Source organism: Phoxinus phoxinus (genome assembly GCF_949152265.1).
Source record: "Phoxinus phoxinus genome assembly, chromosome: 13".
NCBI classification, from domain to species: Eukaryota; Metazoa; Chordata; class Actinopteri; order Cypriniformes; family Leuciscidae; genus Phoxinus; species Phoxinus phoxinus.
In genome coordinates, this window is record NC_136888.1 from 11,877,946 (window position 1) to 11,899,592 (window position 21,647).

At 37.3% G+C, this 21,647-nt stretch overlaps 2 protein-coding genes across 2 annotated transcripts in view; one reads left to right on the forward strand and one right to left on the reverse strand.

Annotated features, from left to right (window-relative positions):
* sec23a (Sec23 homolog A, coat complex II component) overlaps positions 1-20,924 on the forward strand; it is a 29,226-nt gene extending 8,302 nt beyond the window's left edge. Inside the window, exons 9-20 of the mRNA XM_079633126.1 lie at positions 210-325; positions 612-735; positions 875-955; positions 1,076-1,165; positions 7,536-7,642; positions 8,626-8,779; positions 8,895-8,972; positions 9,057-9,218; positions 13,261-13,347; positions 14,869-15,024; positions 18,245-18,310; positions 18,473-20,924. Of these exons, the coding sequence (XP_079489252.1) occupies positions 210-325; positions 612-735; positions 875-955; positions 1,076-1,165; positions 7,536-7,642; positions 8,626-8,779; positions 8,895-8,972; positions 9,057-9,218; positions 13,261-13,347; positions 14,869-15,024; positions 18,245-18,310; positions 18,473-18,562 (1,311 nt within the window). The 3' untranslated portion in view covers positions 18,563-20,924. The remainder of the gene's footprint in view (positions 1-209; positions 326-611; positions 736-874; positions 956-1,075; positions 1,166-7,535; positions 7,643-8,625; positions 8,780-8,894; positions 8,973-9,056; positions 9,219-13,260; positions 13,348-14,868; positions 15,025-18,244; positions 18,311-18,472) is intronic.
* Positions 2,388-6,934, reverse strand: LOC307009405 (adenosine receptor A3). Its single transcript, XM_079633132.1, has 3 exons — positions 5,066-6,934; positions 4,334-4,487; positions 2,388-2,688 (listed from the first exon to the last, which is right to left on the reverse strand). Exons 1-3 carry the CDS (start codon positions 5,757-5,759, stop codon positions 2,493-2,495), a joined length of 1,044 nt encoding a protein of 347 aa, XP_079489258.1. The 5' UTR covers positions 5,760-6,934; the 3' UTR covers positions 2,388-2,492.
* Positions 20,925-21,647: the final 723 nt, after the last annotated feature.

The following is a 21,647-nucleotide window of genomic DNA, read 5'->3' on the forward strand; positions in this document are numbered from 1 at the left end:
CTCATAATTCTCACTTGATTTGAGTTTACATTTATACATTTGGTACACACGTAAGTGTACATTGTAAGGTAGACGTTTTGACCCAAGTTCTTGCTTTCCATGACCTCGGCGTAGATAATGCCATGCTCCACTAATTTGGGAAAGCTTTCTTGTAGCCTAAACAGGTTGAAGTTTTTGCACACATTTAAAATGCCATTTTTCCCTTGCAGCACTATGAAGCCTTGGCCAACCGCGCCGCCGCCAATGGACACATCGTTGATATTTATGCATGCGCTCTGGATCAGACAGGATTACTGGAAATGAAGTGCTGCACCAACTATACAGGGTAAGTAACTCAAAAAAAGGTTTTCAATTTTCTTTTTAAATGGTTTCAGCATACTGATAGAATATGCTTGGAGATTTGAGTTGACGTTGGTGGTTGGTGCATATTATTATAACATGTCGAGAGTCAAGAAAACAAATCTAGACATATTCCCATCCCCAAGATTTTAAGAATTTGTGAAACTCTCTTCCTTCGCCATTATGTCGTTGTACAGACTGTATACTTGAATTTATTCTAGAAGACAATCCAAATACATACAATGCACCTTTCTGCTTTTCTGTAAATGCAGGGGTTATATGGTCATGGCGGACTCTTTCAATACATCTCTGTTCAAGCAAACTTTCCAGAGAGTTTTCACTAAAGATGTCCAGGGTGCCTTTAAGATGGCACTTGCAGGAACTATGGAGATTAAGGTGGCTTGCTTTTCTTTTCTTTGTCTTCTTTTTTTTTACAATTAAAAAAAAAAGTTGTTCTAATCTAATTTTAATTACTTTATCATTTAATTGTGCTACATGTGGCTTTCCTTTTAATATTATTACACTATTATTTCAGACTTCAAGAGAGATAAAGATTTCTGGGGCAATCGGCCCGTGTGTCTCCCTGAACGCCAAAGGTCCCTGTGTGTCAGAAAACGTAAGTAGCTCATCTATTTTAAATCCAATAGACTCGCTATACAGTGTTTTCTCTTAGGTTCAGCTTTATCTCTGCCTATGCAGAGAACATACTGACATTCATTTTGACCTCTGCTTGTAGGAAATAGGAACTGGCGGCACAAGTCAGTGGAAAATTTGTGGACTGGACCCAAATACCACTCTTGCATTCTACTTTGAGGTTGTGAATCAGGTACGTGCCAGTAAACTTTGTTTGATCTGCTTACAATAACCCTTGATATGCATGTTTACAAGTTAACATTGCCACAGATGGGTTTGGAAAACCATCACAGAAAAATGATTTTGACATGTCTCTCATGTCTCTCATGTCTCTCAAAAAAACAAGCAAAAATCACTTACCGCCATGAGTCAGTCAGGTAAGATATGTTCCTGGAACAACATATTTTGCTGACCTTGGAACAACATTCCTGACTAAAAAGGTAGTCCTAACCCTGTCCCTACCCCTAAACCTAACCCTACCCATAACTTATCCCTAAAATAAGAGGGAAATGTTAGGTGAATAACGCTGATGTAGAAGCACCTAACCCTGGTTTAAGCCTAAACTTGACATACACTTTTAACTTGTCCCTCAAATCTGATTGGTTGGAATGTTGATCCAGGATCAACAAAGATGTTGATCCAGGAACATGTTGTACTTGGTGAAATCACCAGTCACAGATACTGTTGTCGTTGCAGTTTCAGGTTCATGTAGATTTCCACCTTATATGCAGGTGGTCCACTAGAGGGCAAACTTTCATCATACATAGGATGTTTTTTTTGTGTTTTTTTTACTGCATTTCAATTAAAAGCATTACTTCACTGCAGTAGTTTTTAACCTTTTAGTGATTCACATAAATTCCAAATGTAGCAAAATATATTGAGGAATATGACATGACATTTTTACAGAGAATCATTTTGCACAAGTTAGTCTCATCTTCAGTTATTTTTATATTGTCAATATACGGATAATGCATGGTCTTAATGCTTGCCGTCATACATTTCATAGTAACTCTACAGTGAGTATTCAGTTTTGATGTGAGCTTATATATTAAGAAAACTATATGTACATAGCCAATGATATACATGAGATCAGATTGTGCCATCAAAATTATACAAGTTGCTATTGAAGTCAGTCATTAGTGCAGTTTTCAAGTTTCTGAAAGCTATTGAACTTTGATTGGCAGTTTCAGGTGTCTGCTGAACATTTTAGAGAGAGCTTTTTTTCCACAATCAATCACATTGCATTGTCCTTTGAGCATTCCTTTAGAAAAAAAGTGAATCACTGTGTCTGCTCGAGTCACAAAAGAACACAATACATCTTTGTGATGCAAAAGTCTTGTAGACTATCGCACAAGGTTCCTTCTGTCTGCATGAAGTCTGCTTGCATCATAAATTGCTTCTGGTGAGCTCCGCCAACCCAGTGTCCTCGTCTGCTGAGGTGAAACGATGCTGTAGATGCTTCCTTAAGTCATAATTATTTCTACACTACTCCATCCAGCAAAGGTCAGGAAGGGTTGTGCTCAAACCAGCGTGAGGTCCTGTTGGGGTTGGTTGTTTGTTTGTAGTGCCGGAGGTACATTAGGAGCTGGCAAAGAGAAGCTGTTGCTCTCGCGGCGTGGCTGTATGGTTGTGGACTGGGAGAGAGAGTTTTTACGAGGATAGTCAAACATCTGTCGGATTTTATTCAGGCTTTTGCGCAACGCGGCTCTGTATCTCCTGAAAGATACAAACAAGGTCACGGTAAACCTCCCACATACTCTCATGCTCTTCGAATCTAAATAACAACCACAAATCAGTACCATGAATCATAGCTCTATACAAGTTCACTTTCTAAATGTTGCCTGGATTGGCCATCGAGTGTTTCATCAGCAGGTTTTTACCTCCACCTTCCTTTTACAACCCTGCTCCACATTCAATTCCTGCCACATTTTATTTACGAAACATTATTGAATGTGGCAGGTATTAATATGAGGTGCCACATCTGATAGTTAAAAGGCCAGAAAAGTCTTAATCAACGATAAAAAGGTAATGTCTATCCATGATTACATTTCCCAAAATAGAGAGCTTATTTTCTGGGAGAATTTGTTTTATGGGTCTTCCTGTCTAGTCTTCTATCTATCATGACATTTAGGGGTGGGCTGAATGAACAAAATCTCATACTTGCAGTGTTAGTAATGATATAGTAAATATCACAATATAGTTGTTTCCCTTTGAAATTCAACCATAAAATAGTTTATATATTAATATTTAAATGCACATTGAATAGTCCACTGAATTAAATGTTTTACAAATGAAAGTTAGATTGTTCAAATGTTTGGGTACTGTAAGATGTTTTTTATTTTATTTATTTATGTATTTGGTAAATAAAAATACAGTACAACAGGAATATTGTAAAGTATTAACATTTTAAATATTTTAAAATTATATTCTAAAATGTAACTTATTCCTGTGGTGGAAAGCTACATTTTCAGCATCATTGCTCCAGTCTTCAGTGTCACATGATCCTTCAGAAATCATTATATGCTGATTTGCTGCTCAAGAAACATTTCTTATTATTATTATTAAGGCTGAAAACAGTTGTGCTGCTTAATATTTTTGTGGAAATCGTGATAAAAAAAATTATTTAAAAATTGAAAGTTCAAAAGAACAGCATTTATTTGAAATAGAATTTTGGTAACAATGTGAAAATATGCTTTGTCAATTTAGTGCATCCTTGCTGACTTAAAGTATTAATTACTTTAAAAAAAAACTGTACTGACCCTAAACTTTTGAACAATTTTGTACTTTATTTAATTTCCTCCTGACTGCTCTCCTCGCTTTCTTCTTTTCTCTCGAACATGGTAGATGGAAATTATGATGTTTTTTTATTTTATTAACATTAATGACACTAACAACAGCAGGAATATTCTGCTGCTGCTGTCACTTTAAGATCGAATGCATGGACCGAATATACTGATACACATCCAGAGAGAGAGAGAGAGAGAGAGAGAGAGAGAGAGAGAGGGAGGGAGGGAGGACGGGAACTGGAAAGGTCCACGAGCCGGGACGAAACACAGCGGCGCTACATGTCGACACGAAGCGGCTATTTTGACATAATTTTGTGTATGTGTCCGTTTTCTGCTGCGCATCGTATATTTTTTCCTTGCATGCGCACCACCAGTCATGTGCACCCCTGAATATAGCAGTAAATTACTGTATAAAAGGTATTGCAAAATCTGTACTGGTTGACAAGTGTTTTTGTCGTCGGACTGAATATATGTCATACTGCCCAGCCCGGAATGCATTGTAAGAAACATACCTGCTATTGGACCCTAATTCCACATAACATACAGTCATTAAAATGATGCACTTAGTTGCTTACGTTTGAGTCATGGAGTAGATCCATGGGTTGAGAGCTGAAGTGAAGAGGACAAGCCATGTGGCAACAGCCGAGGCAGGCTGTGGGCTCTCTTTTCCCGTCAGTGTCTCGTAGAAGCAGATAACGATGTATGGCAGCCAGCAAACAAGAAGGCACACTGTCAACAACACACACAAATCACATGATGTGGTTAAAGATTTTTTGGACAAGCTCATTTCATTAGCTCGAGAAGAATATCGAATTGCTCTCTCTCTCTCTCTCTCTCTCTCGAGGTTGTTGCATGCGTGATGTATTTCGCTAATTAATTTCTCCACAATCTACCTGGACCCTTGCTGGGGGGGGTTTCTCAGTCACCAAAGACATAGGAACAAACATTATACATTTTAAATAAGTAGGTTGTCAATTGATTAAAATGTTTAATTGATTACATTGAGTTAAATCACAATTAATCCACAGCAATTTAGTTTGCATTCAAGCATTCAAGTCCAACTCTTCCATTAAATAAATTAAAGTTTTAGTTTTGAATAGAAATTCATATTTAGACAATGTATGTTTTTGTGCAAAACCAGAAGCCTTTAAACAGAAGCCTTTCTGTGTTTGCATTAAGCAGGAAACAAATCTCTGTTCTTAACAGAATGATGTCAAAAAGATAAGCACTTAATGAACTTCCAAAACACGGTGACAAAATCAAATACAATAAAACTGCTTTATGTCCCCTTTTTTAATTATGCTTACCGATGGTTGTCACCATTACTATGGAGCTTTTGAAGTAGTTATTGGCTGGCACATAGAAACAGTGGTCTTCGTTGCAAACAAACGTCCCTCTTCGCACCTGGTTCCTAGCTATATGCACTATATATCCATACATGGAGCACATCAGTACAATGGGAATGATTATTCCCAACACCATGAAGAGCATGCTGAAGGCGATGCTGGACGGTTTGAAGCTGGGAACGCAGAGGAACTTTGTCTCGCTGTAGACGTAACTCCCGAAACCGAAGAGTGGCAGAGCTGCGTTGAGGACGCTGTAGACCCACACTACCGCGAGGATGATTTTGGCCCTGTGCGACGTAAAGATCGCCGGGTAGCTGAGGGCGAAGCAGATCTCTGTGAACTTGTCGACTGTGGCCCAGGTGAGGGAATGGATGGAGGCGAGCTGGAGCAACAAAAACAGGAAGGCGCTGCCCTTGCAGGTGGCACTCTTGCTGGGGTAGCTCTTCACTTGGAAAAGACTGTTATGGATACCAAAAGGGATGGTGGAGACGCCCAACGCCAGATCGCATAGGCTCAAGCTCAATGTGAGAACCCAGGTGTCCGTTTGCAAGTTCTGGTTGAGTGACACCACCAAAAGTAGTAGCAAGTTCCCCAAAATGGAGCAGAAGCTGGAACCAATCATCAACACTCCATAAACCACCGAAGTCCACTGCATGTTTACATGGGTGTTCAAATGCAGACATGTACAGTCAAAACATAAACACTCGTTCGACGACAGAGACCACAATGGAAGCTGTGGAAAGAGGAGGTGACGTTATCAGTGCCAAACCACCAGGGAAGGTGTTGCTGTATGGGAGGAGTGTACCTCATGCTGATCTTTAGGAGTAGACGATCACTTCACCAAGCACTGATCTCTTTGGGGAGTTTAGTCAAGCCCTCTTTCGTCTTTACTATCAGCACCTGCAATGGCAAACACGTTGCCTTGTGAGGCAAAACTATGTGAGCAGCTACAATCACATGTAGCGAGGTAAATAAAGCGTCTAACATTTAAAGAGCACGTTTCTGTGGACACAGGGCGCATGGGGAGGCTGGAGCTGCACTGCTCGACAAACACGACGCTTGAGATTCAATATCCTCTGTTGCCGACTTTGAGCCATACTCGAGTGTTTTTTTTTTTTTTTGTGTGTAATTGGCGAGAAGCGTGACCCTAATTCGATTTAAGCCATTATCATTAATTAAGGCGTCAGTGCCTTTACCCCGAGCTTAAGCCTTCTATTCCAGTTATATCTGTTATATCCTGCTACATGTCTCGTTTCATAGTTTTTAGATTACAGGTTTTTTGGTGGTATAGCACAAGCTATCTTTGCAGTACCTTACCTGGATGTAATTGCTTAGTCAAATAGATATATTGAAACGTAATAATTATTTCATGATTGCAGTCAGTTTATAGACATATTGAGCATTTAAGAGCTGTGATTGAGATGCATACTAGAGCTTTTAATAGGATATTTATATTTTAGAGAAAGGTGTAACAGAGAGATTTTTCAGGTTGTGCTTTCTATCCTTGTTAGAGACAACTATGCTTTTTTTTAAATGTTTTTTAATGTTTTTTTTTTAAGTCATTCTCACAGAAATACAGCAAAAATAGTAATATTGGGAAATATACACTTTGAAATCATAATTTTCTATTTGAATATATTTAAAAATATAATTTATTCCTTTAATGGCAAAGCTGAATTTTCAGCATCATTACTCCAGTCTTCACTGTCACATGATCCTTCAGAAATCATTCCAATTTGATGATTTGCAGCTCAAGAATCATTGCTTATTATTATCGATGTGGCTCAATATTTTTGTGGAAACTGTATTACAAAACAAGTTTATGGGTGAGTTAGATAAAAAAAGAAAAAAAAAGATGAACTAATACTTATTTAGAATTGGTGCATTAAATTAATTAAAAAATGACAGTAAACATGTTTATAATGTCACAAAAGATTTCTATTCAATGTGCAAATGCTTTTTTTTTTAAACGTTCTATAAATCAAAGAATCCTTGAGAAAAATTTTTTTTATCACGATTTCCACAAAAATATTAAGTATCAGAAACCATTTTAACATTGATAATAATAAAAATCATTATTAACAATTGAGCTCCAATAATAATTGAGCAGCAAATCAGCATTAGAATGATTTCTGATGGATCATGTGACTGAAGAAAATTCAGCTTCAGAAATAAATTTATTTTTAATACATATATATATATAAATAATTTTAAATTGTAATATTTCACTATATATTACTCTTTTTACTGTCATTTTCATCAAATATCCAACATGCAAAATTGTCTAAACAATAGCATATTTTTGTCTAAACAATAGCATAAACTGGTGCCAGGATGGTGGAAAAATCCTTTATTTTTGCCATACCAGATTTGGTGGGCTCTTTGTGCAAAATATTAGACTGTCTTCATTCTTTTTCTTTTCCCCCCTCAGCACAACGCTCCTATCCCACAGGGTGGACGTGGAGCCATACAGTTCGTAACACAGTATCAGCATTCCAGCGGACAGAGGCGCATCAGAGTGACCACAATTGCAAGGAAGTAAGTCGTTTGTCCTTATATTAACCATCAATGATTGCTTCATTCATTATCATTTCAAAGGTAGGGGTATATATATATTATATATATTTTTTTTTAGTTTATAATTTTTTTTCTTCAGCAAAGATGCATTAAACTTTAAAAGTGACAGTAAACACATTAATAATATTCCAGATTATGTCTATTTCAAATAAATGCTGTTCTTTTGAAATTTCTATTCATCAAAGATGGGACTAAAAAAAGTTCCATAAAAATGTTAAGCAGCACAACTGATTTCAACATTGACAACAATAATAATCATTTTACCATAATGGAATAAATTACATTTTAAAAGATTTTAAAATAAAAATGAATTAATGAGAAAATGTTTTAATATATTACAGATCCCAACCTATTAAAAGATAATGTCAGGCTTTCAACCACACATCTCACTGATTTTCCTTTGTGGGACACAAGAACTGATACAATCCCCAAAGTGACGACTTTGTTCTTAACCCATTTGAGTAATAGATTATACAACACAAGGAACTAAGGGGGGAAATCCTTGGACACAACTTCATAATTGTAGATCGTTCATAGATTGACCCTCCTCCTTTCATAAATGCCTCTCCGTTTTGGACATCATCTCTGCACGTCATCCATGTGTTATCCTCAATGACCATGTCCAGTTTCCATGACAATGTGAAAAAGAAATCAAAATATTCCCCTTTTAGAATGTTGCATATGTTTATCAGAATCGATGCACCGCAAAAGAGAACACTCACTCTTCGACAAAGACAACTGCGCTGCATGTAGCTTTCAAACGTACTAAAAAGGCTTTAAGTGCATGAAAGAACCTTTTGGAGCTCTTTGACTATTCTGCGGCCTTTTGAATATACCTCTTGTGGGTTTTTTTTTAATATCAGACATTGAGAATGAATCAGTGTGAGTCACTTGTGTTAGAAGGTCACTGTGCTATAACGTGTTCTCCTCATCCTCCTCTTCAGCTGGGCTGATGCTCAGACTCAGATCCAGAGCATCGCTGCATCTTTTGACCAGGAGGCGGCTGCCATCCTCATGGCCCGCCTGGCCGTCTACAGAGCCGAGACGGAGGAGGGTCCAGATGTTCTGCGATGGCTGGACCGACAACTCATCCGCTTGGTGAGTCTTTCAGCCTTTCTTCTTTCAGATGGGACTAGCAACATATTTCTTGGTATAATCATTCTTTTAGTATTAAGGATGCACAATAATTCTAGTTATTTTCTTTCATTTGCAGTGCCAGAAATTTGGAGATTATCATAAAGACGATCCCAACTCATTCCGTTTCTCAGAGACTTTTTCGTTGTACCCTCAGGTACTTACCGCCTGTATAGCACTCTATGACAGCACTGAACTTAATAGCAAAGCAAAAATGAGATCTTGACTTTGTCTTTGGCAGTTTATGTTCCACCTGAGGAGGTCTCCATTTCTGCAAGTGTTCAACAACAGTCCTGATGAAAGCACCTATTATAGACACCAGTTTATGAGGCAGGATCTGACCCAGTCTCTGATAATGATACAGCCCATCCTGTATGCATACTCGTTCAACGGGCCACCAGAGGTAAAAAGCATAATTTCTCCCATTGCACAAGTACAATTTGCATGATTCAGATGACCAATGAGGGACTTCATAAATGGTAGATACTATGTGCCCTGGGGGGAAATTCATGCACTCTGCACATTTAAAATTTTCCCCAAATTGGTAGAAATAAATGTATATAAACAATATTTTTTTTTTTAGCCATGTCTATATTTAAAGTGCCCTTATTATGGTATTTTAAATGTTCCTAATTGTTCACCTACAACAGGTTTCCATGCATCCAAGGTCAAAATTTTTATATAATTTTTGCATAATTTTTGCATAATATGCATTTAAATTCACCTCATTTCTCAAAGATTTTCAATTGATTCGTTCGAAGCAGTTTGAAGATTCAGTCTCTCTAAACCCCACCTTTCCGTTAGCCTACTGTGCTCTGATTGGTCAGTAGCCTACTGTGCTGTGATTGTAATCACAACAGACTGGGCCATCTGACCAATCTATTATACTGTATGTATATATATATTAGGGGTGTGCAAAGCAGCCGCTATTTGTATCTGTATTTGTATTTGTTGAGGGGGGAAAAGTATTTGTATTTGTATTCGAGTAAAATTCAAAATAGGCGTAAAAATCGTAATCGTAAAAAAATTTTTGCGTTACACTTCTAATTTATGTTATGTGTAAGTATTCTTTAATTATATCCATTATAATAATTATGGATATGCAATATTGGTTGATGTTTTTCCATAAATCCAGCAATGAAACAAGGAACGTCATTGAAAAGAAAATAACATAACAGCCATTACCTCATCCATGGTTAAACTAACAACTAATAAAATACCATTGTGAACATTATGAAGCTTACATCTTGCTGTCTGCAAAAGACAGAGTAACTTAAACGTACCATATAACTCCCACACGTGCATACAATTCGACACAACTACACAAGCATTTTTAACCGAACGTTAACGTTACTCTGTCAACAGCCCGCGCTAAACAGCTGACGTTACGTAAACAGAGCGAACATGAGCGCACCCGACCGCAGACGTCAATAATGCAGCGTAATGGAATAATCTCCCGATCAAACTCCGCTTCTCGAAAGTTTTAAACTGCCTCAGGAACCCAGTTAAGGTACAAACATCTATTCAACAAAAATAGTGATGGAGTTAAGTGTTTTTTCGCTCAGCCGAGCCCTCTCTGTTGCTGTGTGGAGCAGGCTGTGTCCGTCACTCTCTCACTCATCCGGGCGTCGTGCACTGTGTGGTCTCATGAGGAAACTCAGCTTTTTGATATAAAGTTTTTCCTATTCCCGAATACAAATACTTTTTAAAGTATTTGTTCGAAATAAGTATTTGTAAAAAACACGTTATTTGTGCCTTTCCGAATACCGTATTCGGGTTCGGCTCCACCCCTAATGGCCAATATATATATATATTGACCAAAGGCAATATAAATAAATTAAAAAGCAAAATTAAAGTAAATAAAAACATTTCATAAAACATTGTATAAAGTTTCTTTAAAAAAACCCAAGCACTGCATCTAACTTTTTAGGCCATAGGTGTATTTAGTACACAGAAATTTTTGGTCATAACTATGAACGAAGAACAATGGCATAAATCACAGTTTGACAATGCTAGGGGTGTTTACATAGAGAATACTTGAGCAAGTTAGCGAGGACTTCCGTGGACAGTGCTCGCGTCTTTACATCTTACTATAATACTGATAGTGCTCCACTCTGTTCTAATTATAAAGACTCAGAGAAAGAACGTTTTGTTTTACACTTATGTTAGCGAACCGGGCTACAGCTAAATAGTAAACACTTATCCAAACAATAATGGTACAAACGTTAGCCGAGCACAAACTCGAATGACTGATAAAACATTACAGTTTGTAAACCAAAATCTTGATCCATACTTTATCATTATTCACAAGTAATATGAACGACAGACAATCTGCATTGTTCGACACAATTGTAGGTAATAGTGGCCCATAGCTGATAAGCAGAACTATTTCAGTAAGAGGGTTATACGGCTGCGCGGGGTTTACACAACATAACACACACAAAACTATGTATTACACTCAATATAAAATATAAAAATCGGTTTGTTAATGTTTTTGAAAAAGAAGTTTCTTATACTCACCAAGGATTTATTTGATCAAAAGTACAGTAGAAACATTAATGTGAAATATTATTACAATTTAAAATAATTATTTTCTATTTTCAAATGTAATTTATTCCTTTGATAGAAAAACTTAATTTTCAGCACCATTACTCCAGTCTTCAGTGTCACATGATACTTCAGAAATCATTCTGATATGATGATTTGCTGCTCAAGAAACATTTCTTCTTCAAAGACACTTTGATGAATAGATTGTTCAAGAGAACAGAATTTATTTGAAATGGAAATCTTTTGTAACATTATAAATGTTCAATTTACTGATAAATATCTTTCAAGTATTCATTTATTTTCAGATAAAAAAAAATCTTACTGACTCCAAACTTAGAAAGTTTGGAAGAAAGTGAAACTTGCTAAAACATGTAGTAAAAGCGTTCTTTAAATATCAGTATTAATTCAATGAGCTTAATGAGTAAATCGCGTGTCATGTGTCATGAGTCACGTTGATTCAGAAGTGCAGTGTCATGATGATTGTGCTGACCTTGATGTCCCCTGACACAAAAGATTAAAATGTGTTCTGTTTAATTAGTGGACTGAGATCTTTGGTTCTTATTTTGGTTTAAGCTCATATTATTGTCTTTTAAATCTTTTTGCAAAGGCATGGTACCATTTGTACCCATGACAAATGGTACCATGCACTGGTCCTGTTTGGTAAACCCGCACCCACAGTACTTGACAGAACACCCGGCCTGTTATCCGACAGCAGCACTAATTTAATTCCGTACCCGACCCGACCTGAACCGTTTGACACAAAGACCACCCGGACCACACCCGCATTAAATTTAATACATCAGGTAGTAGAAAAAAAATCTTAATTTTCCCATGTAATGCAAGCAATCAAACCAACATTATTTCTCTTAAATGCATCAACTTAAATGCCTAGACACGCAGCACAACATGGTAATAATTAACAGAAAAAAAAGGCAGTCGTGTAAACCATACAAAACCTTTGCCTACATCATGTGAGCAGCCTATTTTGAACAAATGTGCTAAATCGCACCATAGGATATACAGACGCTTAGAGATCTCCATAAATTAAAAGAACATAATGCCAAATATAAGCCTTTAATGTCATATAATATCTAAGATATTTTAGAGGATTCACTCTGCATTGAAATGCGGTTGTCTCCTGAAACTCTGCAGTATATATATGGACATTGGTCCTGACATTGGTCCTTTTTTTTAAAATTGTGAATAGATTACGTACAGAAAGCGAGCAAAGAGCGCTCCCTTTATAATGCCTGAAGCTGTCAATCACTTCAGTTGCAGAGTGATTGGCTACAATGCTAAAGGGCTGCAAACCATGATGTAATTACAAACCTTTGGCTGTCTTTAGACTACAGAGCTTGAAAATAAATAAGCACGGGAGTGTTTGAAAGCAGATGCCTCTCAGTGGGTACCGAACTGAGGCAAAAAAGTCTTGTCTATTGGACCCGCAGTCCGCCCTTGCCTATTGATTCCCGACCCGCAAACGCAAATGGCAATGTAAATATTATTCCACCTGTTACATCAAATATTAGCGGTTCACCCGTCTAACCCAGGAGTCTGAAGGTTGCATGCATTTGAACACAATTATTGTGAGGTAGAAAGCAAGCAAGCAGGCAAGTGTTGTATAAATGGGTTGTTTAAACTCTACATAATGATCTGATGGTTTGTAGTGCTTGTTCTTTAGTAGTACTGAGTGAGTTAAACAACATCAGGGCGATGATACAACGAGCAACTCAAACTGACGCGTGTTTTCTAATCTGCTTTTAATGGAGGGCTTTGTCACTTTCTGTTTTTCCCCTGACACAGCGAACAGAAGGGGGGAAGTTTCAGGAAAGATGTTTATCAAAGCATCTAATTGACAATGACAGTCCAATAACAGGCTTTGTTTCCTGTTGTTGTAGCCCGTGTTGCTGGACAGCAGCAGTATCTTGCCTGACCGCATCCTCCTCATGGACACCTTCTTCCAGATTCTGATTTACCACGGAGAGGTACGGTGTAAAAAGGGCCCACTTTGGACATAGAAGTAACTGACTACTAACTGGAAGTAACTTTGCAACTATGTCAACTAAACCTCATTAGAGTATTTATGGACTGTTAGGTTAGGGTTAGTAGAATTGGTAGAATGTCTTGTACTTGCGGGGTTACTTACAGTCAGTAGAATGTCTGTTAGTGAGCATCAAAATAAAGTGTTTGGCTGCGTTTACACTTGGCATTAACATGTGACCTGTATCCTAATGTTGTCCACATACACATTAAAAAGACTAGTGTAAACGCGTTTCTGATCGGAATGGTATCCGATCAGCGTGTCCAGGTTCGGAGGTAGTCGAGGACGCATTGTGATCGGATCTCAGTGTAATGTAAACGCAATCCAGCCACCGTGTCTGCATTCACATGTGGACGTCATATAAATCTGCTGTCAGAAAATAATGGCCAGACGCAGTTTAGGCAAATTAAAGTTATTTGAACCTTACAATAAATGTCAATATTTAAAACAGTTTATTTAGACTTGCATGATACTGTCATTTTTCATTTTAATTGTGTAACATTATCTGAACGAGGCGATCGCCTGTACAATCACAGCTGAGATCAGTCATGAGATCTTAATGAAGAGCGTGCGCTGCTTTGCCGGAAGAATAATGTGAATACACTTTTTATTTTTGAATGTTTTAAATGTTAAATGGTTTTATTGTTTCAGCATGTTTATTAATCTCCCATATAGTCATTGCACGCTATAACCTTAAACCCGATGATCGGTGATGTGACCGTTTAACATGATCAACCCAGTTATTTTTGTATGATCAACTCTGGAAGTATTCCTTAATTCAAAAAACTTTGAAAAATTTGATCTACCGGTAAGACTGGAGATTGCACAGGAAAGTACAGTGAGTGAGTGAAAGCAATTAGGACATTGATACGGTTATCCAGATACAGAGGCTACTTTAATATGAACAAATGTAAACGCACCGTGTCCTGATTGGCTAATGATCCGATCTGCTTGATCGGATCATGGTGATCGCATGTTAATGCCAAGTGTAAACGCAGCCTTAGCTGATATTAAGCAGACAGACTACTAATACTATAATGACTGCTAGTTGACATGTAGTTGCAAAGTTACGTGTAGTTTGTAGAATGTCAAATTAAGATGCTACTGTAAATCACAGCACATATTCTGCCTTCAAATTGCACTGTGGTATATTTTCCCCTGTGACTGGGTAGATGTTGGTTTAACGCCAAGTCTTTTTCATGTGTTCAATAATTAAGAATGCAGTCTGTTTTCTTGGTCTCGGTCTGAGCTGTTCAATAATCTGAGCACATGAAATCAGAGCCAGTTTTGCACTGAAACAATTTTAAACTTGGCTGTGTTTCAGCAGACAGAAGTGAAATAAAAAAAAGTGAGATGTTCCCTTAAGTCACAGCTAAAAAAACAAACAATTTATTAGCAGTAGTAAATTAGTTTTCAGATTTATCCTATAGTATGACTTCTGACATATATATTTTCCCTCATGTAGACGGTGTCTCAGTGGCGTAAAGCCGGGTACCAGGACATGCCCGAGTATGAGAACTTCCGCCACCTGCTGCAGGCTCCCGTGGATGATGCCCAAGAGCTTCTACACACTCGTTTCCCCATGCCACGCTACATCGACACCGAGCACGGCGGCAGTCAGGTACAGGCCATGTGATGACGCAGTTTCTTTCTGAATTCTGCCTTGTATATTTATGAGGCACTCATACTGCAGTTGATTTAGTCTAAGATTATAGGAGAGTTTAGTTGAAAAGTAATATTAAAGGTTATTAATATTCATACCGATAATTCAAAATGAATGATATAATTCTAAATGAATCTTTTGCTAAATCAGTTTCTCCACACTCCCTTTCAATTTCTTCTCCTTCTTCGTTCTTAACTTTGAAGTTTACTGTGCATTTATGCAATTCTGTCATCATTACTCACCGTCCTGTCGTTCCAAACCCATAATACTTTTATTCAACTTCAGAACACAAATGAACACATTTTTTCATAGATTTCTGTTCCTCCTTTGAAAGTCTATTGACCCAAAACTTTTACGCTTCAAAACGATCGTAAAATAAATCCACATGAATTGAGGGGTTTAACCCAAATCTTCAATATAGAGACACAATCGCATTATATGACGGCCATAGTTAATTTAGGCTTTTATTCACATATAAACATTGATCAGCAACATTTTTTACAGCATTCAATTTTTGGTAAACGAACTCAAGCATGCTTACTTGCGATAACCAGAGGTTCATTCTCGTCCGTCACGCCACACCTTTTCAGCTTCCACAAGAATCAGTGAGGTTTGTTCTCGCGCATTAAGCAAGTACAGTTGAGCTTCTGTTTATGTTCACTGATCAATGTTTATATGTGAATAAAAGCCTGAATGCAATATTTTCATCGTATAATGCAATCATGTCTCTTCTGAAGAGTTGTATTAAATTGCTTGGTTCATGGATTTATTTTACGTTGTCTTTATGAACGTTTTGAAGCGTCAGAGGTTTGTGTGAACAGACTTTCAATGAAGGGACAGAAATCTCTCAGAATTCATTAGAAATATATTCATTTGTGCTCTGATGATGAACTAAAGTCTTAAGGGTTTGGAACAACATGAAGGTGAGTAAATGACAGAATTTTCATTTTGGGTGAACTATCCCTTTAATATTCACAGACCTGTATGATCTTAATTAAATAAAGCAATAAGCCACAAGCTGTTGTGTAATATGAGATTTGTTCATAAAACCTACATGGACAGCTGCCTTGTAAGGTGCCTTCTAACAGAAATTAAGCTTAAAAAGTGACTGATTACAAATACTACTTGTACTTGGCAGCAACTCTGCACTACTCCTATGAAACACATGAGACTGAGAGACTCGACTTAGTTGATTTCAATAAAATCTGATATTAGCATGTTGCCAAGCGATAATCTTAAAAGCACAGTTTTTGGTCAAATAGATACAAGATAGTTTCATTAGATTGAATTGGATTGTCAATACTTTTAGGCATTTAATCAAATATACTTCTAATAGAGCTATTAATAGATTAAATAACCCAAACCCTAAAAATGGATTGGTAGGATCAGTTATAATATAAAAGATACCCATTTTCAATAAACAGTTAAATTAATTTGTTACATTTATATACATTTATATAGCGCTTTTCTCTGCACTCAAAGCGCTTTTACATATGGAAGGGGGAATCTCCTCAACCACCACCAAATGTGCAGCATCCACCTGGATGATGGATGTGTGACCCCCTTTAATGTACGTTTTAAGTGGATGAATGATGAGCGCGAGACGCCGAAATGGATGCCAATAAGATTCTGAATGGAAAGTTTACTTTTAAAAAGTTGCCAAATGGTTCAATTGACAAGACCAAAGTGATCTGTGTGTTGTGTCGTTGTGAACTGAGCTATCATCGCAGCACGTCCAGTCTGAAATAGGCCAAGCACACACACAGCTGATGCGTTTCTACGCCCACTCGTCAAAATCAGTAACGTTACCTCGTCAGTATTTCTTTCACCCTTTTATTGATGGACAGTGTTACATTGTGTGAGAGATTATTTGCTCCAAGTGAGAATGTTAGTGTGAAATTGAACACAGTATATGCCAATGTTGTTTTCAATAAAAAACATTTGCACAAAGCAAGCCGATTCACTTTTCCATGTTGATAAGAGCATTAAAATGAGAAAAAATAATGGGACAAAAAGAAATCAAGAGACATTTAGAATAGATAAAAATGTGCGATTAATCGCGATTAAATATTTTAATCGTTTGACAGCCCTAATATTATATATATATATATATATATATATATATATATATATATATATATATACACACACATATTAATACACTGATTTTAGGGTCTTCTATATATATATATATATATATATATATATATATATATGAGACGGTTTAACGTCTCATCCGAAGGATGGACGTCCTTAAATGGATTAATTATAATAAGAAAACCCAAACAAACAAGCAGTTCTTCTGCCAAGTAATACAGTTCATTAGCCTGATGGAGGTTTATGGTTGCCAAGCAGCATAAAAAAAGCAAAGATCATTCTGTGTGTTGCAGCCAACATTTAAGTGCACTTGGCTCTTGAATATGGAATTCAGCTGATGTTTGGTCACACATGAAAACCCAATGTGTGTGTGTGCGTGTAGTGTATTTATACAATTATCTTTGTGAGGACCAGTTTGAGTTTTAGACTATTGGATTGAGGACAGAGAGTAAAGCGAGGACATTTTGGCCTGGTCCTCACTTTCTGAGACCCCTTTAAAGGCCTGTTTGAGGGTCAAGACTTGGTTTTAGGGATAAGGGTAAGGTTTAGGGTTCGGGTTAGGCACTTAGTTGTGATGGGTAAGCGGCTAAAGATTGCATTGTGTCAATGAATGTCCTCACAAAGATAGATGTACAAGATTGTGTGTGTGTGTATGTGTGTGTAGGTCTACCGGCTATTTTACAAAAGATTTTTACAGCAAGATCCATCAATTCTTTTAAATAATGGATTTGGTTTGATAGAGCCATGTTATTAAATGGCCAATGACAGTTGTTTGAATCAGTAATTTCTAGATTAGTCTGTGCAAATATTTATAAATTGCTTTTACAAAACCACCTCCATTTTCTCAAGCCTTGATAAATGACGGCTCAAATGGAAGGTGCTACTTTGAAAACAGTTTTTCTGACAGCTCCTCAGTCAATTTCTACGCTTGAGAAACTCGCCCTCGAGGATTTTTTAAATGCTGCTTGTGAATAAATGACTTTAATGGGTCATTGAGACTTGGCAACTGTTCTGCATATTAATACACTGATTTTAGGGTCTGAAATTGTACCACAATTTTTTTTTCTTCTTTCCCCTCCAGGCTCGTTTCCTCCTATCCAAAGTGAATCCTTCTCAGACTCACAACAACATGTATGCATGGGGTCAGGTGAGTGCTGTATATCTTACCGACACAAGAACATTTCCTTTGTGAGGAATATTGATTAGTCTACTGTAACGAGCTGTTGTTATACAACTATGTAAACATGTATTTTTTCTTCTTCTAATATTCACCGCCGCTGATTGAATCACACTTCCTGTGTTTGTGTAGGAGTCTGGCGCACCCATTCTGACAGATGACGTGAGTCTTCAGGTGTTTATGGATCATCTGAAAAAGCTGGCCGTTTCCAGCGCTGCCTAAGAGCCTTCAATCGTCAATCTTTTTGTCAGTAACACACAGCCAGCAGGATTACATTGGCACTGCCCTCAGTTTTTTCCATTTATATCATTCAAATACGGAGATCAGACCTTTAAAAAGTCAATCGTGAATGGTTCGTGAAGTTCCATTCTTTAATATTTAATTATGTCAAAAAAATGGCAAACACCGCATCCTCATAACACTACATGCTGAGTATACATCAGGACAAGACATTTGTTTCTGTTTCAATCAGAATGAATTTAGCTACTTAAGTGAGTGAAGTGGCTACATAGTTTAAAAAAAATAGTTTACACAAAAAAAGACAATTCAGTCGTTCTTTACTTATTCTCATGACATTCCAAACCCATATGCTGCCTTTTTTTTTGTCCTTTGACACAAACTGAATATTTTTAAAGAATCATTAGTCTTTTGAAGCCATATGTTAACTTTCTAGTTGTCTAGTCAGCATTTCCCTTAAATTAACGGTCTAGTATTTTCCTCAAATTCAAAAATGGCATGTTGCTTACTACACAAACAAAAAAACAATGCCGGTTTTGGTTGATGGCTTTTTTGCACCATTTTTGAATGTGCACATGCGCTAGACATGAAATATCTTAATAATGACTTGTTCCTTCTACAAAGCTATCGTACGGCTTCAGAAAACCTGGAATGAGTCATATCGATTCTTTTTATTGTGCTTTTTTCTTGTGGCAAAAACAACAACAATTCTTTAAAAATGTATACTTTGTGTTTAATGGAAAAAATAACAGCATATGGGTTCGGAACAACATGAGGGTGAGCAAATAATGTTGGAACAATTTTTTTTTGACTGAACTGTTGCTTTAAATCTGATGTTTACATGTATGAAGCTCTGTGATGAGACCTCGTGTTGAACGGAGGGAGGAAACTCTCTTTTTAGCATACCTGCTGCAGATACTTTTATTTTCCCAGTCATGGAAGGTGAAAGCTGTGCCAATGTAGCCAATTAAGCATGAGAGCTCGAACGCCGCCTCTAGCCAACAGCGCAGAACAATGACTTATTTTTAGAACCTGTGCGCGTCTCTCGTCTCGTTGCTGTTGATGGTTTGTGTTTCACCACAAGGTTGAGTGGCCCGTTCCAAACACAGACTTGCGGAATTTGTAAGCTGCCTTTCTGTCTGTCGCTCTGATATTTATGAGCCGGTTCTAGCAGTATTGTATGTTTTGTTTCTAATAAAACCAGCTTCATGATCCCAGCTGGTCTGCATTGTTCAAATTTTGAATTTTGGAAACTGAAAACTATTCTTTCTTTGTCACTCTTGCCTTTTCTATCAGCATCCTGTGAGTCTCAAAGGACACGGAAGCCTATGTGTGTGTCTCTATTTTCAATGAAAGAATAGTTGAAAACACTGTCATCATTTTCTCAACCTCATGTCATTCCAAGCTGCGTGACTTTCTTGCATCTGTGGAACGCAGAGGTTTTGTGCCCCATACGGGCTTTGATCGACATGAGGGTGAAATATTCCTTGAACAGAGCGCAACTATTGCATGTTCCACAAGACAAGAGTTTGGGTTGGTGTGCAAAATAATTAACTGCATTACACCATCATGAAATATGATAGCACGGTCTACATCAAACACAAAGACTCAAAGATTTGCTTTAAAGAAAAATGACTGGCCCATTGACCGCATTTGTGTGGTTGTTTTCACTGATGGCCACATGGGAGCAGCAATTAACTTAGAGAGCATTGGTTCAACTGCAATTATTGGAGAAGTCAAAAGTTCTTTTAAATGCCGTATGTAAATGATTAATCTCTCACAGCAGCAGTCGATCCAGATTTTTATGGAAAGACAATTACCGATTCATGCCTTCCGTGTTCATTATTTCAGAACTCAAGTTATTCCCAGTTAAGGTTTCTCATCAGTCTCCCTATGCATACTTTTATGGATCGTCCTGTCAAATTGGCATGCCTAGATTTTCATGCTTATTAAATTAATAAATTCAACTGCATTAGGCCGGTATGAAAAGGATATTAGTTTCACCCCCTGAGCACAATGTAATGTCATCTATATTCTGATCCTATATCGCATTCTGAAACTCTTTTCACACTGATTTCAGCTCAACGGCTGTGAAAGTCTGTAGATTATTTTCTTAAATTTAGTCATATTTACCTCTTTGCCAATTCATTCCAAAGTTGCATAACAAATGCTAAAGAAATGTGTCCGAAGAACACGCTTTACATGATGATTTGGAGATGAGAGTAGTTGGATATCGTGACTTTGTGGTCTCTTTTTGCTATTGTACATACAAATCAATGTGTATTTGAGAGCTCCCTGTCTCTCCATGAAAAATAGTCATTTTGTAGCAATAAAAACCCAAATCATGGTTGGTGTACTGATGCATTTTACAAGCACTGCGGTGCCGAATGCAAGCAGGTTGCAGACGCTGAGAGTAGAAACAAAGCATATTGCCACAGACAATATTCCCAAACTGTATTGCTGTGATTCCATGACAGTCTCATTGATTTGAGCGACTTGATCTTAGATAACAATATTTTACTTAGATCATTGCCAAGGGGCAGAAAAATATGAAATCTCACGCTTTTTAAGACAAATTAAGACGTGTCTCTCTACCAAAACCACATCTGGTTGTTAAACCCGCTGTGTTGTAACATCCTCTAGAGAGGTTGAGAATCTCCTGCCAGAAATGCTCCATTAATTATTGACAGAGATCTGCTGCCTTTTGGTACAAAATATGCACTTTAATTATTCGTTAAATTTGATGATAAAATCTCAATTGCCCACTGGAAGAAATTCAGTGCTACAGATTTTGGGTCAATGTGTTTCACTTTTCCAATTCATTAGGCATGAGAGATCCAGATAATTAACCCACACACACACTGGCCTCTCGCAGATGGGTGGACATTTACTCCTTACACAAAATGAAGGCATGTCTTGCTGATTGAAATTCTCTAAGTATCTCTAGATTGAGAATGTTTGATAAATTAACCAACTCAAGGCAGCCTCATTCAGGCATATATGAATGCAAACATTCATATATGCCTGATTAATTTCACATTAACCACAAGTAGGTTTGAAATGCCTGCCT

What these genes read in the sequence shown, in the direction of transcription:
- LOC307009405 (XM_079633132.1), bottom strand. Translation starts at nt 5,759, where the DNA reads ATGCAGTGGACTTCGGTGGTTTATGGAGTGTTGATGATTGGTTCCAGC. An exon ending in AGTAATGGTGACAACCATCG is followed by an intron (nt 4,488 to 5,065) that starts GTAAGCATAATT and finishes TGTTGTTGACAG; the next exon opens with TGTGCCTTCTTGTTTGCTGG. An exon ending in ATCTACTCCATGACTCAAAC is followed by an intron (nt 2,689 to 4,333) that starts GTAAGCAACTAA and finishes TGTATCTTTCAG; the next exon opens with GAGATACAGAGCCGCGTTGC.